Genomic DNA, 24,964 nt, shown 5'->3' on the forward strand with positions numbered 1-24,964 from the left:
TAGGTATACACCGATCAGCCATGACCCTAAAACCACTGACCGGTGAAGTGAAGAACATTGATTATCTCGTTACACTGGCACCTGTCAAGGGGTGGGATATATTAGGCAGCAAGTGAACTGTCAGTTCTCAAAGTTGATGCAGGGAAAATGGGCAAGCGTGAGAATGTGAGCGGCTTTGACATGGGCCAAATTGTTATGGCTAGACGACTGGGTCAGAGCATCTCCAAAACAGCAGGTCTTGTGGGGTGTTCCCGGTATGCAGTGGTTAGTACCTACCAAAAGTGGTCCAAGGAAGGATAAACAATGACAGGGTCGTGGGCGCCCAAGGCTCATTGATGCACGTGAGGAGCGAAGGCTAGCTTGTCTGGTCCGATCCCACAAAAGAGCTACTATAGCACAAATTGCTGAAAAAGTTAATGTTGGCTATGATAGAAAGATGTCAGAACACACAGTGTATCACAGCTTTCTGTATTTGGCGCTGCGTAGCTGCAGACCAGTCAGAGTGCCCATGCTGACCCCTGTCCACTACCTACAGTGGGCACGTGAACATCAGAACTGGACCATAGAACAATGGAAGAAGGTGGCCTGGTCGGCCGGGTGTGTGTACAGGTGGGTGTTTGTGTACGCTTACTGTACCTTGGGAAGAAATGGCACCAGGATGCACTATGGGAAGAAGGCAATTCCGACAGAGGAAGTGTGATGCTCTGTGAAACCTTGGCTCCTGGCATTCATGTGGATGTTACTTTGACACGTACCACCTACCTAAACATGGTTCCAGACCAAGTACACTCCTTCATGGACACGGTATTCCCTAATGGCAGTGTCCTCTTTCAGCAGGATAATGCACCCTGCCACACTGCAAAAACTGTTCAGGAACGGTTTGAGGAACATGACAAAGAGTTCAAGGTATTGACTCGGCCTCCAAATTCCCCAGATCTCAATCCGATCAAGCATCTCTGGGATGTGCTGGACAAACAAGTCCGATCCATGGAGGCCCCACCTCACAACTGACAAAATCTCTTAAGAATTAATCGTTAAGGTGCTACATTATATTAGAATATTGTTTGAATATTGCTGTTTATGTAGTTTATTTTTGTCTTAATAGAAGCATTAACCTTGTTTCTTGATGAGTAAATGATCTGCAGCTTTATATAAGTGACAGGAAAAAAATATTCTGCTAATGTGTGGATGTTTTAGATGGACTCCAGATGGAAAACCACATCTCTGTGATGCAGTTTAAACGATGTGATGTAAACGAGCAAGCAACATTAAGAATGAAGAGAGAAACTGCACGAGTCAGCGGAATTGCCTGCAGTTGTTTTTTTTTTGGCCAGCTTATTATTATTTCCATGTTTAACATCAGGTTCGTTATTTGCCTGTGAATTTGATACGGCCAAATAAATATTTTCGTGGCTATTTCCAAGTTACTATAGTTCCATGGTACAATTTAAAACCAGCACATTATGTGAACATGTACCAGTAATTAGTTTATCTTTAAATTGATATAATTATCTGTTCCCCACTAGGCGGTCACTTTCCATTGATTTCATTTCTAAGTATTTTAATTAGGTTTTTGTTCCTCATATTGGAGATGCGTGTGTGTGTGTGTTGTGGTGGAAATTCACCTGCAAAATGAGAAATCACTACCTATACTTGGATGTGTTCAAGTAAATATTGTATTCCGTCAGCAGTTGCTCACAATCCCGGGTAGCCACACTTACCATACCAACCGTACCTTACCTCCGAGTGCTGCGAGGGTTGAGAGGATTGGAGTACATTCATGAGTTATTCATTTCATTGTTATTTTGATTCATTTAGTAAAGAACAAAAAAATCAACATCCTATTGTATGGCAGAGTACACTGATAATATGATAATCATATTTTAAAATAACTGCCACCTCCAATCTTCCTCACCATTGTCTTCTTCCCATCATGTATCCCCGTCATATCACATCCATTGCAGTTCTCTTTTTCAGTTCTCTTTTTTCAGATGTCCTTTATGACTGCTTGCCCTTCCATTGATATCTGAGGTACACTCTCTTCAACCCTAAATAGAGTTTGCTGCTCATAGTTGAGTTGTACAGACTCACCAATTAACCGATCATTCTAAAATATATCACCAATTTGATCAAACTTTCATTTGAAGGCCCTGGAAACCACTTGTAAGTGGTATCAGGACCAGTGTGTATGAACAGACTGGGGCAATGCAAAAACTCGGGTAATTCCTATCCCTCTGTGTTTACCAGTCCCTGTATTCCCGGGTATATAATACAGTCCGTGACATTCCATGCGTAAAAGCTAAGTGAAAATAAACTCATTTCAGAATTATGTACGCCTATGCCATCTGCCTGGCATGACATCTGAATATTAAACCTTGTTAACAAATCTCTACCCATAAGATTAACAGCATTTGGAAACTAGTAACTTATGACCAATCAATTTGAACCCTAATTTAATGGTTAGGGGTTGACTAAATGGTTCAACCACGGGGAGTCCTAATGCCCCAACAGGAATAATAGAATCTGGACTCAGTGTTACATCGGGGAGGGCAGTTTTACACAGTTCTGCGCATGTAGCTCCTGTATCTACCAAAAAGGGAATTAGTTTACCTTTAACAGTTAACTCAGTAAATGGGTCTGTTTTAGAGTCAATAGTCTAATGAGGAACTTGATTTTCCGGTTACTCTAACAACTGTGGACAATCTCTCATAAAATGGGCTAGCTGGCCACAATGATAGCAAGCACCATAGGTGCTCCTTCCTTGACCTTGATCTTGTGCTATACCACAGTTTCAGCCTCAACCACATCCCCCTTGATAGCTACCAGCTCCTCTGCCAAACTGCTGATTGCCTTGATAGAATTGAAGTTGTGCCATTTGAAGAGAGTTCAGGGACTCACTTTGTTTGTCCCTCAGGGATCTTTAAGCTTCTACAGTATAGCATGATCCATCAGCTCAGTATAGTCTTTATTCTGCCAGCTAATGCAGGTGTTCTTAACCATCTCAGTGATTTTCTTCTCCAGTCCTTGAGCCAGAACTTGTCTGCCATATTGTGCCTTATCTTCTGCATTCCCTAGTCCAGTGGAGTTATTCACAGCCTTAAACACTCATTCAACATAATCCATGACTTACTCCTAAAGTTTCTGTCTGCAGTTACTGACTTTGTCTCTGTCTCTGGTTATCGGGAAGGTGTATTTGGTTCGTCTCATGAGGTGGTCCCAATTTGTGGGACAATGTTCAGGGTGTCGATTTGCATTGGGCTCTCATGGATGATCATCATTTTGTTGCAGTTGCTCCCATTTGAGCCCAAAGACTCTAGCCATGACTTTAGTTCACTCCTGGTTGGTCACTTTGAACATATCATCAAGAGCTTCCAAAGCTTTGATGCACTGATCCACATTCACTTTGGGGCTCATGATGTCTTTGACCATCGGGTCTAATTTAGACAACTCAAGTGGCCGATAGACTCTACTGTCTCTAGCATCTTGTCCAGCCCTCAGGTTCAGGAATTGGATCAAAGGCATTTGGCTCATCTCTGGTTGTTGTCTCTCACCAGTCTCAGGAGTCAAAGGTCGAAATGACCCACCAGACCTGGTATAACTTTTCATGTCAGCCCCAGATACATTTCTCTTACATCTTTTGTTGCTTTTGTTAAATCACTGTAGGACCCCTTGGAGGCTTACTCTCATGCGCTAAGGTGGTGATATTGCCTTCATCCAGTCCTCCTACAGCACCCTGCGGTTCTGAGCAGATGGTTGATGGACACGGGCCGGCTCGTGTTAGCCTTCTGAAGTTAGGGCTGAATGGGAAGGTCCAGGCATTTGCAAATACGAAAACAAACTCACCGCAGCATCAAAGTCTTTGATTTATAAAAAATGCTTGACTTTTCATTCCACCTATTACTTCTTTCCTCACCAATGTCCTGCCTGCATTTTGCTTTCCTCTTCCAATTTTTTGGAATGACCTGTCCCCAGTTAACTCCACCCATAGAATTCTTCTCTTCTAAAACTTTCCTACAATCTTCTAGTCTAGTCACACTTAGGGTGCCATTCTCTGGAAATTTCCCTTTAATTAATTTATACCACAATTAAATTGACTATGATCTATACCACCCTAAAATTTCTCTATTTCTCTAATGGGACCAAAAGATCTCTTGCTACTAGAAGATCCCATTTTAAATCAGAACTCCTAACTAATAGATAAAAAAAGATTTGAAGAAGAGTTGAAGAAGTTGTCTTTTTTAAAAAAGGGGTCTGAAGTTTGAAGATGTTTGGTGGGATGTGTGCATGCACACAGGAGCACGTGGAAAATAACTTGAACAAGATGATGCAATTCGACAGAAACGGAAGTGATGAGTGTGTATAACAAGCCCTCTCCACTACCAGTGCCTTTTGCTATCTCTTTGTTGTCTCTTTACTGTGGACCATGAAGCAGAATGAACGCACCTATGGCAACATTACTCCAACGTCTATGAGAGGTGAGTGTTCAGGATGCGGTTCGGTTTTTGCTATAGAAAGCTAATCTTTAACACAAAAACTACACCAATTTAACAAAACTGTTCACTTTTTAGAATAATTAATAACAGAGATGCAGCAATACTTTGTATTCAGTGTAACTATCATTCATATGTTTTCAGTTAAATATTTTAGGATGGATACATTGAAGAAATGAATGTTTGTGCCATATTTTATTTAGTTTTTGTTTTTTTTTGGACGATTGAAACTAGCTATGGTTGGCTAACAGTATCCTCTCAAAATGTGTAAACTGACGTTCATATGGACATTAATATAACCAAGATCTGTATTTAAATACTGTACATCTGTGCCAAATTTCCACATCATTTATTGCAGAAGCTGTAAATAAAAAAAACTTGACCTTGATTTTGATTGTAAAGTACTTTATTCAGTAGTGAGTCACAAAGCAAATGTCTGGGTGACATGTTTATTTTAGTCTTTTATTTTAGTATTCAAACCAATTAGTGATGTTTCTCTTTCAACAAAGCTGTCTGCATTATCTTAAAAGGTGACTTGCACCAGATGTGTGAATGCATAGCACCATCTTCATCTTCTGAAAATGTTGTGCTTTGTAGATGAGGGTCCAGGAAGTGAAAGAAGATGTGGTTATTCTCTTGTGATCTCGCTCTCTGTTCTCCTCTTCCTTTCTCTGATGGCCAATGCTCTTCTGACCTATTTTTGTAAGTGCTTTTATTAATTATATTAATGCCCATGGTTTTGGAATGAGATGTTCAACAAGCACATATGGGGATCTCAGTCAGGTGTCTAAATCCTTTTGACCATATAGAGTAGATAACATAGTACCATAATTCGCTATATTTATCAGAGTATAGGTTTTGTCTTTCCAGGGGTGCTTTAAAATGTTTGTTTCACTATTTTCTTTTTCAGATATTAAACTCAGCTGGGCCTCAGACACTTTGTCTGAGCAGGCCAGGAATTACTCAGCTGGAGGTATGTTGAAGATGACTCCAATAGTAATGTCTATTACTACTTCTATCAGCCCTAGTATGTAATCTAAGCTCAATTTAATCCCACAGTGCCCTCCATTATTGTCATCATACATAAAGAAACAAATGTCTGCCTTTTTTTTTTATTATTATTAATTTAGATAGAGTAAAAGAACCATCACTCTAAATGGTGGAACATACTGTTATAGGAAAATAATCAATGACTGGGTGGTGTAATGCAGTATAACATGAAGTGGAGTTACTGTTACCACACTGACTGTAATTATTTTCCTATAACGCCATTTATAGTTACAGTGGCTGTTGTGGAATGTCCAGAAAACATCATTCACTATTCTATAACAGCTATAAGCAGTCTTTCCCTCTCTCTTGAAGTCAATAACCGATCATATATTTTTCTTTTAAATAACATGCTTTGTTAACTCTTTATGTGGAGCTTCTTATGAATTATGAATTATATCCTATGAGTTACTATGAATTAGCTGTTTCTGTGAAAAGATAACATAAAGATAACATACTAGAATTAGTGTATTAGTATAAGCCTGTGGATGAATTATGGCCAGAACTATTGTCAGAGCTGCTGTTATTTAAAAAAAAAAAAAAAATATCAACAATGCTGTATTATAATAAACTATATCTAGTGACTTACTTTATCATTATCATTTCAGGGAATGTTTGTTTAATGCTTGTTTAATACTTTTTTTTTTTTAGATCGTAAAATCAAGCATGTAACAGCCTCACTTGAGCAGGTCAGAAGGTGCTCACTTGGGGGTGTGTAATCTTTTAGACACTATCAGTAATTCTACACTATACTATGTATACACTATGTAAGGTAGTCCAATGTCTTTCTCTCTTTTTCTTTCTATAGAGCGTCAAATACAGTACAAAGACAGGCTCTACGTTTTTCCTACAGATGAAATGAGCTGGATTTCCAGTAGAGAGAATTGTCAGGAATTAGGAGGAGACCTGGTGATCATCAACAGTAAAGAAGAACATGTAAGATGCAAGAACTAGAAATACTGTATAATGTGTTCATAGTACAATAGTTATATTTATAACCTATATGTGCTTTATTTTCTGGCTTTTTAGAAGTTCCTTGTCGGTGCAATGAACACATTTAGCAATTCGCTGCACTGGATTGGTCTGAGAAATGCTGAAAAGCATCACTGGTGGCTATGGGTAGATAAAACACCTCTTATGCAAAATCTCTCGTAAGATTTTCTTTTTTTCTTCCTTTTAACCCTTTTCTGCATGGTGTTGCCCTATGGCAACAATTAATTTATCTCCAATTTTTTGATAGGCAATAATAAAAACTACTACTAAAGGAGACTTTAACTTGGACATAACCAAAAAAAAGCCATTTCACATCCCCAGGAAGTGCTGTTTGCACTTTCTTTTCTGCAATCACATGGCATGGTGAAGGTCAACATAGGGCTCTCAAAATTTGATAAATTTTTCAATAGGCAAAACTGCTTAAAGAAAAAAAATGTAAACACTATCGGGGATAACGTAACATTTATTGTTTGTTATTTAAACAAGTTTATATATTTTGAGTATTCTGTTAAAAGGTCAAATGTAATTGTTGCCATACGTCAACAACAGGCGATAATGGAACTGTGGTATGAAAATTCATGAATTGAAACAGCACTTCAAGTGAAAAAACACTGGGCTTCTCTAATAGTATATTTACAATTTTTTCACATTCGAAGTTAGCAAAACTGTTGTAATTTCGGACAACTTTATGTTTCAAGAGAAAGCATTAAAAAGATACTTTCCCAAAAACATGTTTGGATATCAATTTTGTTTGTATTTTGAGAAAATCCATCCACATACTTTTTAAAATTGTAATTCCATTCTAGAAGATATCACTTGCCTACTATAGGTGGCAAAAACTCTGTAATTTGTAGTGTAGAAAATGAAGTACTTGGGATTGTAATCTCAAACATTTTGTGTTTGAGACACACACACACACACACACACACACACACCATTCCAATTTTACCATCTACCCCCCCCCCCTTCCCTTTAACTAATTCAAGTAATTAAAATCCATTTAAAAAACAAAACAAAAAAACAATTATGCGAATGTAATAATTCATGCAATAGAGGGTTAAATGCATGTTTTATGAGGCCTTCTTGCACTATTTTATATACACTATATGGTCAAATTTATGTGGACACCTGACCATTAGACACATATGTCCTTGTTGAACATTCCATTCCAAAACCATTGGCAGTAATATGGAGTTGGTCCTCCTTTCTGCTATAACAGCCTCTAGTCTTCTGTGAAGGCTTTCCACTAGTTTCGGAATGTGGCATGAACAATAGTGTTAGTGAGGTCGAGCAGTGATGTGGAGTAAGGTGTTCAGGTCAAGGCTCTGTGCAGGACACTCGAGTTCTTCTACACAAGCCTTGGCAAAGCATGTCTTCAAGGCCCTCGCTTTGTGCACAGGGGTATTTTCATGCTGAAACATGTTTTGGCCCTTTTGTTCTAGTTAAGGGAAATCTTTCTACTTTGAACATTTTGGGGAAGTGTATATCATATGTATTTGAACATGCTTCAGTCTCAGATTGGTTGTGAATTTGTTTTGTTTAAGGTGGTGGAGGAACACTCCAGAGCACAGCGCATCAGAGAGAGAAGAGTGTGTGGGTTATTACGATGGGCAATGGGTGGATCTGTCCTGTTCAACATCAGAAAGGAGGATCTGTGAGATCATTTGCATTCACTGAACTCCCTACGACTCCTGATACAAAGTTCACAAAAACCTTTGTTTTTCACTGTCCTTTTTTTAACCAGGCATGATGTTATTTGAACTGTCATGAAATGTATATATTTACCTGAATCTGTGTGTGTGTGTGTGTGTGTATATATATATATATATATATATATATATATATATATATATATATATATATATATATATATATATATATATATATATATATATATATATTGATTTATAATTTTGATTTAAATAAGAAGCGTTATGTTTGAAGAAAGGTAGGCACTACATTCCAGAATACGAATGTTATCCGATCTGTGAAACATGGTGGCAATAGTATCATGGTTTGGGCCTGTTTTGTTACAGCTTGCCATCATTGATGGAACAATAAATTCTGAATTATACCAGCAAATTCTAAAGAAAAATATAGGGACATCTGTCTGTGAACTGAATCTCAAGAGAAAGTGGATCATGCAGCAAGACAATGACCCTAAGCACACAAGTCATTCTACCAAAGAATGATTAAAGAAGAATAAAGTTAATGTTTTGGAATGGCCAAGTCAATGTCCTGACCTTAATCCAATAGAAATGTTGTGGAAGAACCTGAAGGAACTAGTTCATGTGAGGAAACCCACCAACATCTCAGAGTTGAAGCCGTTTTGTACGGAGGAACGGGCTAAAATTCCTCCAAGCCGATGTACAGGACTGATCAACAGTTACTGCAAACATTTAGCTGCAGTTCTTGCTACACAAGGGGGTCACATCAGATACTGAAAGCAAAGTTCACATACTTTTGCCACTCACAGATCTGTAATATTCGATCATTTTCCTCAATAAATAAATGACCAAATATAATATTTTGTGGTTTCTCATTATCTACTTTTATGACTTTTGATAATGTTTTAGGTCATATTTATGCAGAAATGTAGAAAATTCTAAAGGGTTCACAAACTTTCAAGCACCACTGTAGGTTTTCTGATAAAGTATAGAATGGCCTGGGCATCTTTCATTTATCTTAAACTACTTGTGATGCTCTGATGTCCCTGTGAAGAGGAGTAAAGACATGTTTCTGAAGCATTTCCAATACACACAACAGATGTGTAGGCTAGTGCAACATTTGTTTAGTGCAGCATCACAAATTTTTTATAACTTGTTTGCCAAGATGAAAGTTCAAGCTTAACCAAGCGGAAGTTTAAAAAAAAAAAAAAAAAAAAAGTAGAACAAAGGTTGCGTATGTGGTTTGTATGTGCTGCGATTCCAAACAACTTTTGGTGATGTAGGTGATGTCAGATTGTAGTTTTGGAGACTTTCTGACCCCAAGACGCAACTAACTTCTGCAATTCTCCAGCTGTGATCCTCGGAGATTTTTTGGCCCCTCGAACCGCCCTCTTCACAGTGTGTTGAGACAATACAGACACACGTCCAATTCCAGGTTGATTCATAACATCTCCAGTTGACTGGAACTTCTTCATTATTGCCCTGATGGTGGAAATGGGTATTTTCAATGCTTGTGCTATTTTCTTATAACCATTATGTGAAGCTCAACAACCTTTTGCCGCACATCACAGCTATATTCCTCGGTCTTACCCATTGTTATGAATGACATGAAACAGGAAGTCACAGTTGAACAATTTCCTAGTCACCCAGGTGTACTAAATATGTCAAATATCAATGGGAATATACTTCAAATATATTTTTCTCATATGAATTCATAGGGATGCCAATAATTGTTGCACACCTACATTTAACAACGATATTTTTGGATAAACCTGTGATGTGTTTGCAATTGTTTGATATCCATGAGAGTAGAGTATTTTTGTGAACGACGAAGACAATTTTTCACAGCCTTCTATACTAATATTTACCAAGGGTGCCAATATTAGTGGAGGGCACTGTGCAAAAGTTTGGACACCCTTCCAGTTTTAATTATTTTGTTAGGCCTCAATTGACTTGTGAGGACTCTTACTCAAGTCAAGTACTGTCATTAGGAATTGTCAACTGATGACAAATCCAGAGCATAAAATTCTCTGACTCTTCAAACCTCGTCCTAACACTCAAAACAACTTTGGGCTCCTCTAAGCACCTGACTGATGATCTAAAAATGAAGCTAATTAATGTCTACAATGCAGAGGAAGGCTATAAACAGAAACAAAATACTTACAACCTCACAATTGCCACAGTCTGAAATGCAAGCAAAAAAGGCAGTGGAAGTCAAATGAAGACCTGGAAGACCAAGAAATCTCTCAAAACTACCATATTCTAGCCAGAAAGGCAAAGAAAAAGAAAGCAGGAAAGTTTAGCTGACACAGGAGTGGTGGTGCACTGCTACACTCTGCAGTGTTGCTTACACAAACATGGTCTCCATGGAAGAGTCATCAGCAGGAACCCTTTGTTTAGAAATGTTTGAAGGATTTTATATAGAACACTGTATAGACCTTGTCTTGAACTGTCTCGCGCGCCCCCTGGTGGAAGCTAAAGCCCCGGAAGTGTTCAGTACTCGGTGGTCAGGATACACTTTCAGTGTCAGAACAGCTTTCAGAGAGCAAGCAGCGCTCTCAGAAATGTGGGTCTCTATAGGAGTAATCGTAGCGGTGTTGCTCGTCGCATTATTCCTCAAATATGTGTTTGGTACTTCCGGTCCGAGTCCTTTTGATACTGACACGCGCGAGCCGCCGAGGCCGGTGGAGCTGGATAAAAAGGAGAGAAACAAAGTGTTGAAACAAGGTGAGTGTTTGTGTTTGTGTCAAGTGTTAACTGTATTTTAACTACATGCATCTGCCTCTGTTCTCTCAGAAGAGTTGAGATTATTGATGTAAAATATGCATACCATAAAAATGTACACATATTCACATTTATGAAATACACCTAAATTCTGATGGAATTAATAAACTAGGGAAATATTAAACTTAAGTGTGAGCACCATATTACTGTATTTTAACTACAACTTTTAGCAGCCAGGGACCCCTTTAACTGTAAGAACAGCAGCAACAACAAAAATAAAAATCAGACACATTAGTGAAATGTGTATAATAATATATTAGCTATGTATTGCAGCCATAAGGTTGTTGTTTTTTTTTGTTTTTTTTTTTACCAACAGAACACATTTTTTTAAATTAAAACTGGCATTTCAGGTTGCCATTATTTATAGGCTACTTGTTATTGCATTAATGAGGTTTGGATGAAATCCATTCCATTTCATCTATCAGTCAGTCAGGCTAATAACTATAAGAACTCAATAGTAAATATAATAACTTTGTTAATGGTGTGTTTTCACCACTGTAACATAAAATATAAAATAAAAATCACCGATCCCCGGCAGTGCTTCATAGACCATTGTGGGTTCCTGGACCCATTTTGAGAACTGCGGATGTATAGGACATACTGTGGTTGCATTTGTGAAATTAATGATATCTGTATTGGTTTCAGTGCCTCATTCAAACACGTACATGCATGTTTTTCGGAAAGTGAGATGAAATTGGAGGACCCAGTGGAAACCTATAATGTAGACATGGGAATAAGAACGTGCGAAACTCACCGCAGGCAGGAACCTGAGTTTAGGACTGAATTAGGAACCATGGAGTGTGAGACGTCAGTGGTGCCATGGTGCCAGTGGGTGATTGTTATTTGACCTCTTATGACCTCTTCGTGATGGGATCTGAGGTCAGAGTTGGGGTGGTGTGTCAGTCAATCAAAGTTTATGTACGGCTTATTTTCAATAACGGCATCCATATGGCCACTGCTGTTGCCAACTGTTGCCAAATTTCTGTTCTTATCCACAGGCTTTTTGGCCAGCAGAGTCCCCCAGGACCTTGACGCCATTGTGATTGGCAGTGGTATTGGTGGGCTAAGCATTGCTGTTCTGCTCTCCAAGGTCGGAAAGAAGGTCTTGGTGCTGGAACAACATGATCGTGCTGGAGGATGTTGTCACACCTTCTCAGAGAAAGGCTTTGAGTTTGACGTTGGTGAGAATGCCATTGTGTGGGTGGATTCAGCTAGACATGCCATGCCTATTCCCATCCTCAAATATAGTACCTGATTGCCCTACATCTTAAAGCAATACTTCAGTGTTATTGCAACTTATTCAATACTTTTTTCCATATTGAGAAAAAGAATGAAAAAATTTTGTTAAGTCATTTATAACAGAAGCCTATGGGCATTAAGTATTAGTAGATTAAATCAATATATTGTACAGTTTGTATTCATTACTGGATTGCTTCAGTTTTCAAAAGTATGATAAAAATACAGAAGATATTTTCATACGTCCTTTGGTGAGACTTTATCTCATGTCTGATTGAAAGATCTGTAGACACTTTCAAATTCGTTTTATGTACTGACATATTTTAAATGTTTATTGATGTTCAACTTCAACACCTGCCCTAAGACTGCCATCATCAGTGAATTTTGTAGTAAACTGGTTTTCAAAATGTGTCCTTCGTCATCATACATAAACTCCAGATGTAGTGGATAAAGATGACATTGAAAAACACCTAAAGAAGCATTCCTTTACTGTAAGTTAACCATAATGATGACCTCACCCATTCCTGTCTCTGCTTCAGGGATCCACTACGTTGGTAATTTAGAAGAGAATGGGGTGTTCCGCTGCACAGTGGATCAGCTGACCAATGGGCAGCTACAGTGGGAACCACTGGAAAACCCCTTTGACCAGGTGGTCCTGGGTCCACCGGAGAACCGGCGCGTCTACCCCATTTACAGTGGCCGAAACCGTTTCTCCCAGGAGCTGAAGAAGCGCTTCCCAGGAGAGGAGAAGGCCATCGATGAGTTCGTGAGACTGGTTAAGGTGAGTTAGACTGTCACAACTGTTTTATTCATCCAAAATACAACACAGGTGATGAATGACTTGATATGAAGGACGCAATTTAGGTAAAAAAAAAAAAACCTTGCTGTCATAGTGGGTCAGAGTGCTTCCTTTTAGCAGTAGCACAATACATACAGATATCTTGTAATAAATATGAGCACCAAATTACCTAAGCAAATGAAGTGATCTGTTGTTATGTCTGAGACTGAAATGGTGTGAAAGGTCATGAGATGACTCATCATGTTAAATCAGGCAGGATGTCGGCTTTTTTTATTTGGAAGCGACATGTTGGCCAGTGTGAAACCAGCAAAATAAGGATAAGGCCTTCTCTTCATGTACTGGCTATTTGTGTCAAGTATACAGTTGAGTTTGCACACTCTTAGGATAAACTTAGGCATGCAAGGAAATTATGACACGAAGTTGGTTTGGTTTCACAGATGTTCCTACATTATCATAAATAACAACAATACTAAAACAATGTACAGTATGTTAAGATACTATTAGTGAAAATTGTCTAAAAATCTATAGTAACTTGTAAGTCCCCCTGTAGCTAATTTAAATAAAATATAAAATGTTAGTCAATAAAATGTCAGTGTCTTGCAGTGAGGGTGTATTGTGTCGTTGTATTGTTAAATGGTTTTGCAGGCCTATTGCATACATTACGGAAAAATATACTACCCAAAAATCCACTCCTGCTTTTACTCACTGCCTGAGGTCATGCTATCCCTCTGACTTCTCCCCGACATTACCACATTACCACACAGAAGCAGTGATTGTGAGTGTAGTATAATTCAAAGTCTGATCAGCATGCTGTGTTAATGATCCATTTATCAGCACTGTCATATCAAAGTGCTGGCTGATACTAGTTAAGAGTCTTTGTTTTTTTTGTTTTTTCACATTAAAGACTATTTATATTAATTTATACCCACAATGGTTGATTTTGCTATTGTGATCGGTCAGGAGTTGTTGATTTAATTTTCTATAACAGTAGCTCTGACAGTAGTTACCACTGCATGCTAATGAACATGTTTTGATATAATGTCCTGTCCAGAAATGTGGTGATGGCGTGTGGATGATGGCGCTGCTGAAGGTGCTACCGTCTCCAGTGGCTAAGTTCCTGGCTTATACAGGGCTGGTTAATCGCCTGTCCAACTTCCTCTCCTATGGCCCACGCAGCCTGGCCGAGGTGGTGAACAGTCTCACGGAGAATAAAGAACTCCGGGCTGTGCTCTGCTACATCTTCGGAACCTACGGTGAGATCACACAGCTAGTGAGCAGAGCTGTAGCTCCCCCCCCCCAAACTGCTGTTCAGTTCGCTTAGTAGCTAACTATGGCAAAGAAAAGGATGCTTGCTTTAAAACCGTTAATTTAAAACATCCTATTACATCTTATAGCACGGAGGAAAGGCTGTACTTAGTAGTGCACTGTGTCTTGTTTGTAGGAAATCCTCCAAAAGAAGCCAGTTTCTCCATGCACAGTTTGCTGGTGTCCCATTACCTGCCCGGTGCCTGGTACCCTAAAGGAGGTGCCAGTCAGATCGCCTATAACATGATCCCCATCATCGAGAAGGCAGGAGGAGCCGTGCTTGTCAGAGCATCAGTCAACCGCATCCTGCTCAACGCCGCCAATGAGGCTATAGGTAATATCAAAACATCTACAGGCTCTGTTCTGTTTTCGGTTATTAATGTGCACCACTGCTTTCAAGTCAAGGGTCACTCAGCCTCAACAAGCCTCAGAATCTTAAAGGTTGCAAACTTTTGTATATGTGCACTTCTGTGTGCCAGTTTCTGATGAGAAAACGAATGTTTAAAACCATCATAATGAGCTTTTTGAAGCAAAATACATTGGAAAACGTTATGCCATTTTTAAAAGGTGATTATAAAGTTTTGTTTGAAACAGGGGCCAGTAAATGAGATTTCCACATGGGTAACCTAAAGATTTGCACTCCCCAAAACTGCTGCTGTAACCATAATGACTGTCCTGTGCTCTTATTCGCAATGACACACTTATTTACTGTTTGTTTATACTCTTCTACACCTCTATACTGTAATGATTTATAATCTCATTGGCGTCATCTGGAAGAGGATGATGGAAGAGCTCTTTTGAGTCTGGTTCCTCTCAAGGCTTCTTACTGATGTCATCTCAGGATATTGTTCCCTTGCCACTGGCCTGCTCATTAGAAATCCATTTCTAGAGCCTGATTTCTGTAAAACTGCTTTGCGACAAATCCATGGCGTAGTGGTTAGCACCTTTGCCTCGCACCTCCGGGGTTCGAATCCCGCCTCTGCCCTGCACTTGGAGTTTGCATGTTCTCCCTGTGCTTCGGGGGTTTCCTCCGGTTTCCTCCCGCAGTCCAAAGACATGCGTTGTAGACTGATTGGCATTTACCAGATTGTCCGTAGTGCGTGAATGGGTGTGTTAACGTGTATGCCTTGTGATGGGTTTTCACCCAGTCCAGGGTGTGTCCTGCCTTGTGCCCCGGGTTTCCTGGGATAAGCTCCAGGCTCCCCTGTGACCCTGTGCAGGATAAGAGGTATTGATTTTGATGATGTGGTATGTTTTGATTGCAGGGGTGAGTGTGATGAAGGGACAAGAGGAGGTCCATGTGCACGCTCCCATCGTGATCTCAGATGCAGGAATCTTCAACACCTACCAGCAGCTACTGCCTAAAGAGGTGCAAAATAGTGCAGGTGAGAGAGGGGGGGATGAAGAGTGATTTGGGAGATTTTATTCCATGATGACAAATATGAGTGGCCGCTTGGGAAAATGCTTCACATGGCCAAATTTGGACTAATATATAGTTCCGCACACGGTGGCTTAGTGGTTAGCATGTTTGCCTCACACCTCCAGGGTCGGGGGTTCGAAACCCACCGTGGCCCTGTGTGTGCGGAGTTTGCATGTTCTCACCGTGCTCCGGGGGTTTCCTCCCCCAGTCCAAAGACATGCATGATAGGCTGATTGGCATGTCCAGAGTGTACGTTGTGTGAGTATGTATGTGATTGTGCCCTGCAATGGATTGGCACCCTGTCCACGGTGTACCCCGCCTTGTGCCCGATGCTCCCTGGTGACCCTGCTCCCCCCCGTGACCCTGAAAAGGATAAGCGGTATAGAAGATGGATGGATGGATACAACTCTGACTGTGGTAGAAAAAATAAAGCTCCTGCATAAAGAATATACAAATGTAGAAATATTCATTTGGAATAAAAATAAATTGGCAATGCTTCTCAATTTACATTGTTTTTAGATGTGATTTCTATAGTGAAATGAATAAATCCTGTATGGATGGGGACAAAAAAAATGACAATACCATTGTGCCTTAGAGTGAATATACGTGACTTCCTGCTTTACTGTAGCTGTAACTGTAACTCTACCACAGTTCTTTTCTATGCAGTTAATGTGATTTAATAAATCTAAACTGTAACAACCGCACCGCATATGTTTGCATACTAACACTGTGTGTGACAGCGATCCAGAAGCAGCTGAGTATGCTGAAGCATGGAGAAGCCGGACTCAGCATCTTCCTGGGTCTGAACGGAACGAAAGACGAGCTGGGCCTCAAAACCAGCAACTACTGGGTCTTCTGCGAGAATAATCTGGACGAGCTGTGAGTGGCTAAACACTTCTTCTTCATGTACACCACACCGACCTTTTCACTTACATGCTGTATGACTCCTGTGTTAGTTCACCATAACTGTATGTAATTATACAGGGCTTCTATGTCTGGGCCTTTGTTGGAAGGGTGCGTAACGCGCCTTATTTTTTCCCTCAAGGGTAAACGACTACATGACAGGAGAGAGGGAGGAGTCACTGAAAAGCATACCTCTGCTTTTCATCGCCTCACCATCTGCCAAAGATCCCACCTGGGAGCAGAGAAGTCCAGGTAGAAAAAAAGAAATGACAATTAGATAGAGAGCTAAAAGAGAAGTCTGAAGTTCGTAAGTGTCTAAGTGTAATTTTAACCTAATGCTAGGTGATTAGTTCTGTTGTGAATTTCAGTTGAATCCTGAATACAGATGTAGTCTCTACCTTGCGCAGGTAAGTCCACTCTGAGTGTGGTCAGCTTCACCCCCTACTCATGGTTTGAGGAATGGAAAGACGAGAAAGTCAAGAATAGAGGGGCCGACTATAAAGAACTTAAGGCGTCCATCATCAACTCTGTTTTGGAAGTGGTAACTGAATTTTTCCCCAAGATCAAGAACAGGGTATGGACTTTTAATTCCTGTAATTCTTCATTTGCGATAATATCTGATTGTAAAGTCAGCAGCTTGTTGTGATTAGTGAGCACTGCTTCTCTTTCTGACTGTACATAAACCTCTCTCTTTTCTGTTTTTTTTTCATTATTGCTCTCTGTCTCTCTCCCCCCCCCCCCCCTTTGTGCAGATTGAGTACATGGATGCGGGCACTCCCATCTCTAATCAGCATTATTTAGCAGCTTCTAAAGGAGAGATCTATGGAGCTGACCACGGCGTTTCACGCTTTACTGCAGAAGTCTGTGCCACCATCAGAGCACAAACGCCCATCAAAAACCTCTTCCTCACAGGTGTGTACGCGCGTGTTCTGAAGATTATGGCTATGCAAAAATCTCTTAGGCTTTGTGTAACGTTGCGTGAATATTTACTTGGTCCACTGCTTATTTTCTGTCTGTGTGCTTTTTTCTGTTAGGCCAAGACTTAATTGTGTGTGGTTTTGCGGGGGCAATCGCAGGAGCTATGGTCTGCGGCTCTGCTGTTCTCAACCGCAGCCTTCACATGGACATCAGAGCCCTTAGAAAGAAACTGAAACATGCCAACACTAAGAAAGTCCAGTAACCATGGCAACATGCACTCATCCCCAGATGACAAGAAGGCATATATTACGAATCGTTTTAAGCAAGTAAACGAATGAAATTATCATCACATAATCACATAATCCTCAGTAAATTAATATTTGCTCTACTGAGCCCTTTTATTTTTTAATAATGTGTGACTACACTAATGCATTTATATTGAATATATGTACATGCACATATATATATATATATATATATATATATATATATATATATATATATATAATACATTTTAATTTTCTGCACCTATTCAATCACTGAACTTGATGATCAGAAGATCAAACTGAACGCATTTAGAGTTCTTTAGCTTTCAGCACGCATTAATTAATTCAACAGGATATTAACAAGATGTTGTGTGTGTGTGTGATTCCTCTGCACTGTCAGGTTTACGGTTGCTATAATTTTGCAAACCACCAGAAATTACTCATGCTTCCGTCCATCACTAAATTTCCATCCATCCATTTTCTGTACTTTTTATCCTACACAGGGTCCCAGGGAGCCTGGTGACTATCCCAGGGGACTCATGGCACAAGGCGTGGACACCCTGGATGGGAGTTCCCTAATGGAGTTCCCAGGGATAGGCTGCAGGCTTCCCAGCGACCCTGTGTAGGATAAGCGGTACAGAAAATTAATGGATGGATCACCAAATATTTATCTACTCTTGCCGACTTGGGTATCAGGTCTGGATGTAGATTTTATGTACAGGATGGTCTCATCTTGTAACCTGGAGGTTTTCAGTCCTCTTTTACTCACCTCATATATTTAATTAGTGGGCTCAGTGATCGGATCCTATGACTACAACTTTACTTCTCTTTTTATTCATCCTCCACTCAAGTCTCACAGAAGATATCTGACTGACTTGCTGGATTGAACCCCATCAAAAGTTGAAAATAAATAGATAAATAAAAATCATCATTATCAAACCCATCATAGTCCATCCAACGTGACCAAATTAGAAAGTTGATTTGGTGTTTGACTTCTCTGATCACATTACATAGTACACTACCAGATCCTTCAGTCTTCTTCACAACATCAGAAGAATACTGTTTGAGACTCTCTATTCTCTATCCCCTCAGATATGTATAAGTATGTTTAGGTTATAGTTTAATTTCTGTCTCATGAACTTTTCTAGACCTGTCTGTTAAATATACGTGCCAGTTAAAATGTCACCATAGGAACTTCCTATTTTCTGTTAAGCAAACTATACCATATGCGATCAACAACTGGTGTACTTTCTTGTATTGCCTAAGATTTTTTTCACGTACGTGACCAGACATTTTAACTGTCATATTATTTCCACACAGCAGTACGCCTACCCTGGCTATCTGTACCTCTGTATATGTATATAAACCGCTGTTAGTCTAAAAATAAATTGGGAAGTCTCTCTGAATTACTCTGTGTGTCAGTGTGTTCAATCAGACTTTCTCCGGGCCCGTATGCGCTCTGAGGCAAACCACATCCGCGCGGTAGCATAGAGAAGAGAAACACTCTACTCTTAACACAGAAAGGCTGAAGGCTGACGGAGGAAAGAGGGATATTAGAAGCTGTTATTGCTTTATCCCTACAAATACAAACATTACTGATTTCAAAATCTGCTCATACAAAAATTAATGGATGGATCACCAAATATTTATCTACTCTTGCCGACTTGGGTATCAGGTCTGGATGTAGATTTTATGTACAGGATGGTCTCATCTTGTAACCTGGAGAGCTTCAGTTCTTTTTACTTTACACCCTTACTACAGGAGTTCCCCAAGGCTCGGTTTTCAGTCCTCTTTTACTCACCTCATATATTTAATTAGTGGGCTCAGTGATCGGATCCTATGACTACAACTTTACTTCTCTTTTTATTCATCCTCCACTCAAGTCTCACAGAAGATATCTGACTGACTTGCTGGATTGAACCCCATCAAAAGTTGAAAATAAATAGATAAATAAAAATCATCATTATCAAACCCATCATAGTCCATCCAACGTGACCAAATTAGAAAGTTGATTTGGTGTTTGACTTCTCTGATCACATTACATAGTACACTACCAGATCCTTCAGTCTTCTTCACAACATCAGAAGAATACTGTTGGAGACTCTCTATTCTCTATCCCCTCAGATATGTATAAGTATGTTTAGGTTATAGTTTAATTTCTGTCTCATGAACTTTTCTAGACCTGCCTGTTAAATATACGTGCCACTTAAAATGTCACCCTAGGAACTTCCTATTTTCTGTTAAGCGAACTATACCATATGCGATCAACAACTGGTGTACTTTCTTGTATTGCCTAAGATGTTTTTCACGTACGTGACCAGACATTTTAACTGTCATATTATTTCCACACAGCAGTACGCCTACCCTGGCTATCTGTACCTCTGTATATGTATATGAACCTCTGTTAGTCTACAAATAAATTGGGAAGTCTCTCTGAATTACTGTGTGTGTCAGTGTGTTCAATCAGACTTTCTCCGGGCCCGTATGCGCTCTGAGGCAAACCACATCCGCGTGGTAGCATAGAGAAGAGAAACACTCTACTCTTAACACAGAAAGGCTGAAGGCTGAGGGAGGAAAGAGGGATATTAGAAGCTGTTATTGCTTTATCCCTACAAATACAAACATTACTGATTTCAGAATCTGCTCATACAAATTCTCGTACAAGACTTGGCTACTCCAAATGTACTAAGAATCTTCAAAATGCTGCTGCTCACATACTTCATAACCTCCTGAAGTCTCTTATGTGACCCCTGTATTGACGTCTATGTACAAATCTGTTGCAGCAGGACTCAAATTCAGAATTCCTGCCGTTGGGCTCTCGAGTGGCCTAACGGAGAAGCATTTGCCCTGTTGTCAGGAGATCACAAGTTGCTGACAGTGCCACAGACATTCGTGGTCGGGCGCCAATGGAGCAAAATTATCCGTGCTCTCTTGGTGGGAGGGATGGCATACTCTCTCTCCTCTGTCAATCACAGCGACACCAGCTACAGTGAAGCTAGTCTGTCAGCTCATGTATAGCACTTTTCTCCAAGTGTGTTACACTGCCCTGTAACGTAGCATGAGCAGCATATAGAAAAGATGTGATTGGCTGGTTTCCTGTGTCTTGGAGGAGGCATTATCCTTCGCCCCCCTAGGTTGGTAGCTGTCTTGTAATAGGGGAGAGATGGGAATTGGATGGGAATGGATGGGAATTGGCAGGTCACTAAATTGAGAAGAAAATGCGGGAAATTCAAAACTTTCCTCAGATCAACTTTCGCTCCAAATATAAATGATAATGAGTCTTTATTGGTCACATATACAGTAGAGCAACATGAAATTGTTTTCTTCACATATCCCAGCCTGTCAGGAAGCTGGGGTCAGAGCGCAGGGTCAGACATGATACAGTGCCCCTGGAGCAGAGAGGGTTAAGGGCCTTGGTCAAGGGCCCAACAGTGGCAGCTTGGCAGTGCTGGGGCTTGAACCCCCAACCTTCCAACCAATAACCCAGAGCCATAACCGCTAAGCCACCACTGCCTGTATATTGTTACATGTGTGTATATATACAGTATCTCACAAATGTGAGTACACCCCTCACATTTTTGTAAATATTTGATTATATCTTTTAATGTGACAACACTGAAGAAATGACACTTTGCTACAGGACTAAGGCTGTATCTCCAACACAGCTTGAGGGCATAAGTAAAGCACCATTGCCACAGACTGTAGGACAAATGATGACTTTTTTGGGCATGACTGGGTTTAGCTCAGACTGGATAGCTGACTATGTGATAAAAACAGGTCTGTTAAGGGCACTCATGAAACAAGCTGAGCATCAAAATTTGCGTGCTCCATTACAATGGAACACTGATGCTCTAATAGCCTTTGAATCATTAAAGGGAACTTCAGGTTGCACCCGCACTAACTTTCCCAGACTACACCAAACCGTTTCATCTATATGTAGCCAACAGGGCTCAGGGATGAGCCTGACCATGACCACGCCCATGTAGTGGTAGGAGAAAACAGCCCATTGCATATTACAGCACCAGGCTAGACAGTGTAGCTCAAGGTTATCCCGCATGTTACCAACAGGGACTCGCTACCTTATACTATGCTTATGAAAAAGCATCCACTCTGACCATGGGTTACCCAGTGACCATTTACACCCACCACAAGCTGGCAGAGCTGTTAGACCAAGGGAGATTTGTTTTGACTCAGGCTCGGTGCCTAGCATACTCCACTCTGTTGACTTACCCTGACATTACTATTAAGCGTTGCACTACAGCAAATCCAGCTGACATAATTCATTTGGTATATGAAGGGAAACCTCATGACTGTGTAGCAGAGTCATTAGCCTTTACTCGTCTCAGACCTGACTTAGAGTCTTCACCTATACCCGAAGCCGATGTTTCTTATTTTGTTGATGGTTCTTGCTTTAGAGATCACACAGGCATGCATGCAGGGTACGCAGTCGTGAAAAAACAAAAGGAGGATTTTGTGCCAGTGATCACACAGCATTGTAACCAACCTTACTCCGCTCAACTGGCTGAGCTAAAAGCTCTTACTACTGCATGTCAATTGGCTGAGGGACAAACAGCTAATATATACACTGACTCTGCATATGCTTATGATGTATGTCATCTGTTTGGAGCGGTGTGGAAACAGAGAGGTTTTATAAAAAGTGATGGAACCCCCATCCAACATGCTGAACAGATAGGTCAATTGATCACTGCTATGATGCATCCAAAGCACTTAGCAATCATTAAATGCCAGGCACATAAAAAGGGCAATGACTTTGTTATAAGAGGTAACAATGCTGCAGAGATGGAGGCAAAGAAGGCCTCAGGCTGCCAAGTAGCAGTAATGGCCCCAATGGTACTTATTCAACCTCAGCCTACTGTAGAAGATATTGTCCGCATACAACATCAGGCAAATGCATATGAACATTCAGTATGGCAACAGAGAGGCATTACTAGAGACACACATGGTGTTTGACGCTCACATGAAGGACACATGTTTGCACCCACCGCACTTCTCACTGTTCTTATTTCAAATGCACATGGGTTTGATCATTACGCAAAGGGAGAAATCATGAGGAAGATAAAACAGCAGGGATACTGGTCTCCATACTTACAGGCGATGGTGGACAATTTTTTGTCTGAATGTGAAATTTGTGCTAAAAATAATGTCAGAAAAGGAACATCACCACCAATAGGGCACATACCGGTACCAGAAGGGCCATTCAAACACCTAGTGATTGACTACATAGATATGGTAAAAAGCGTAAAAGGTAAAAGGTACATGCTGGTGATAATAGACAGATTTAGCAGATGGGTGGAGGCAACCCCATCTGCAGACCAAGCTGCAGGGACAGTGATTAAATTTTTGACCAGAGAAGTAATTCCCAGATTTGGCATACCGTCGCAGATTAGCTCTGACAACGGCTCAGTTTTTTTTCAAAAAACAGTGAAAACAGTTTTGCAGCAACTGAGAATAAAGCAGAGATTGGGAGGTGTTTATCCCCCTCAGTCGCAGGGAATGGTGGAAAGGGTGAACGGTACTCTTAAAGCTAAGCTTAACAAGATCTGTGCTGACACTAAACTTAATTGGGTAGATACTCTACCTCTTGCACTGATGAATTATCACATGCAGGCTAACAGAATTACGCATCTAACACCGCATGAAATGCTTACGGGCCGGCCCATGCCTGTACCATATTTGAGAGGTCCTTATGAAGGACTACCACTGGAGCAATTGCAAATGGAATTGATAGCTTATATGCAACAACTAACTGCTACACATACAGCTATCTATTCACAGGAACAAAGTAGAGGCCCAAGAGAAGAAACTGTGGTTCCTTGTCCAGTGACTCCTGAGAACAGGTGTACCTAAGAGTGTTCAGGCGGAAGTGGAATGAGCCAAGAAGAGAGGGGCCATACAAAGTGGTAAGAGCAACTCCAACAGCAATACAGGTAGAAGGAAGCACCACCTGGTATCATCTAAATCACTGCACTAGAACACCTAGTTTGAGACCTAGGAGAAAGGAGGACCAGGTAATCCAAGGGGACAATCCAGGGGCTGACATCTCAGAAGAAAGGACAAGACAAGACGTGAGAGTGGGCCTAAATGAAGTTAAGAGAGAATCAATGGCCGGCTCAGGTGATGGTAGAGAAGAAGGTCAGTCAGGGGTCACACCAACAGAGCCAGAGGAAGGAAGGGATCCTGTTGCTGAGGGCAGCTCTGATGAGCCTGATACACCTGCTACACCTGGAGAAAAAGGTAACGCACTTCCCGTCCAGCCAGGAGAGGGGGATGAGCCATTCCCAAGCCATGAGCTGGAGAGAGAGGAAGTTCCTGGTGCTGAACATGGTGCTAGTGTACCTTTTGGGAATTTTCCCACTAACCCAGGCCCAGGCAGACATCCTTTCCAAGACAACCTTTCCACAATTGACCATTCAGCCCTTGACTAATGTCCAGAACAGTACTGAACTAGAGCTGAATGAGAGAATCAGGAAGGTAAAACATACGGCTTATGCACTCTTAAAATACCAGCATCAGGGCTATACTGAATCAGCTTATACTGGACAACCCCCACAAAAGGCAAGGAAAAAAATTAAAACAAGGGGTGCTAGAGCAGCAACCAAGGAGAGGTTACTAGAAACAGCTCGAGGAAATGAGTGGTATAAATGGGCAACATATACAGCAAAGGAGTCACAAATGAGTAATTGTCTAATATGTTCACCATCACTGTTAAAAAGACTTATGGTGGTACCTAATCCATATGATTACAGACAATGTGCCGAATTTAATAAGGATTTCTGTCACTTGTGGCCAAAGATCAGACCATACTGCCCTGTCGAGTGGTTAGCTTTCCTAGGTAATCCAGATTACAGAATATATTATAATTCATTGCAATGGGGACTAGGGTGTCAGCGCCTAGACGTGTGAGTAGACCTAAGAAGGAGGGAAACTCCTGTAAAATATCAGATTGAATATGCATTAGAATACGAGTGTTTTAATAGGTCGCAAGGAATCCATGATCTGGGTAAATTTCAAGGTAATCGCACTGTAATGTGGCATCTAGATGAAAATTCCTTTTGGTAAACAGATGTCCTCAAGAAAACCGTATTTCATGCCACAGCGACAGTAGAAAAAATATA

The 24,964-nt window shown here is 40.6% G+C and overlaps 2 protein-coding genes across 3 annotated transcripts; both read left to right on the top strand.

The window, feature by feature from the left end:
• The first annotated feature begins 4,247 nt into the window (after positions 1-4,247).
• LOC128602348 (C-type lectin domain family 4 member A-like) lies at positions 4,248-8,343 on the top strand. 2 transcript variants are annotated; one of them, XM_053616104.1, is made up of 7 exons: positions 4,248-4,475; positions 5,088-5,192; positions 5,401-5,517; positions 6,189-6,248; positions 6,346-6,473; positions 6,567-6,688; positions 8,075-8,343. In XM_053616104.1, exons 1-7 carry the CDS (start codon positions 4,424-4,426, stop codon positions 8,205-8,207), a joined length of 717 nt encoding a protein of 238 aa, XP_053472079.1. In that variant the 5' UTR covers positions 4,248-4,423; the 3' UTR covers positions 8,208-8,343. The 2 variants fall into 2 exon arrangements, with proteins under 2 accessions (XP_053472079.1, XP_053472088.1); XM_053616113.1 differs by having other exon boundaries at positions 5,401-5,463.
• A 2,184-nt stretch (positions 8,344-10,527) lies between these two features.
• Positions 10,528-18,016, top strand: retsat.2 (retinol saturase, tandem duplicate 2). Its single transcript, XM_053616123.1, has 11 exons — positions 10,528-10,924; positions 11,980-12,162; positions 12,757-12,998; positions 14,068-14,269; positions 14,458-14,655; positions 15,587-15,706; positions 16,482-16,620; positions 16,787-16,896; positions 17,052-17,218; positions 17,397-17,556; positions 17,679-18,016. The coding sequence occupies exons 1-11, from the start codon at positions 10,555-10,557 to the stop codon at positions 17,822-17,824; spliced, it is 2,037 nt and encodes a 678-aa protein (XP_053472098.1). The 5' UTR covers positions 10,528-10,554; the 3' UTR covers positions 17,825-18,016.
• Positions 18,017-24,964: the final 6,948 nt, after the last annotated feature.

Source organism: Ictalurus furcatus, chromosome 2 (assembly GCF_023375685.1).
Source record: "Ictalurus furcatus strain D&B chromosome 2, Billie_1.0, whole genome shotgun sequence".
NCBI classification, from domain to species: domain Eukaryota; kingdom Metazoa; phylum Chordata; class Actinopteri; order Siluriformes; family Ictaluridae; genus Ictalurus; species Ictalurus furcatus.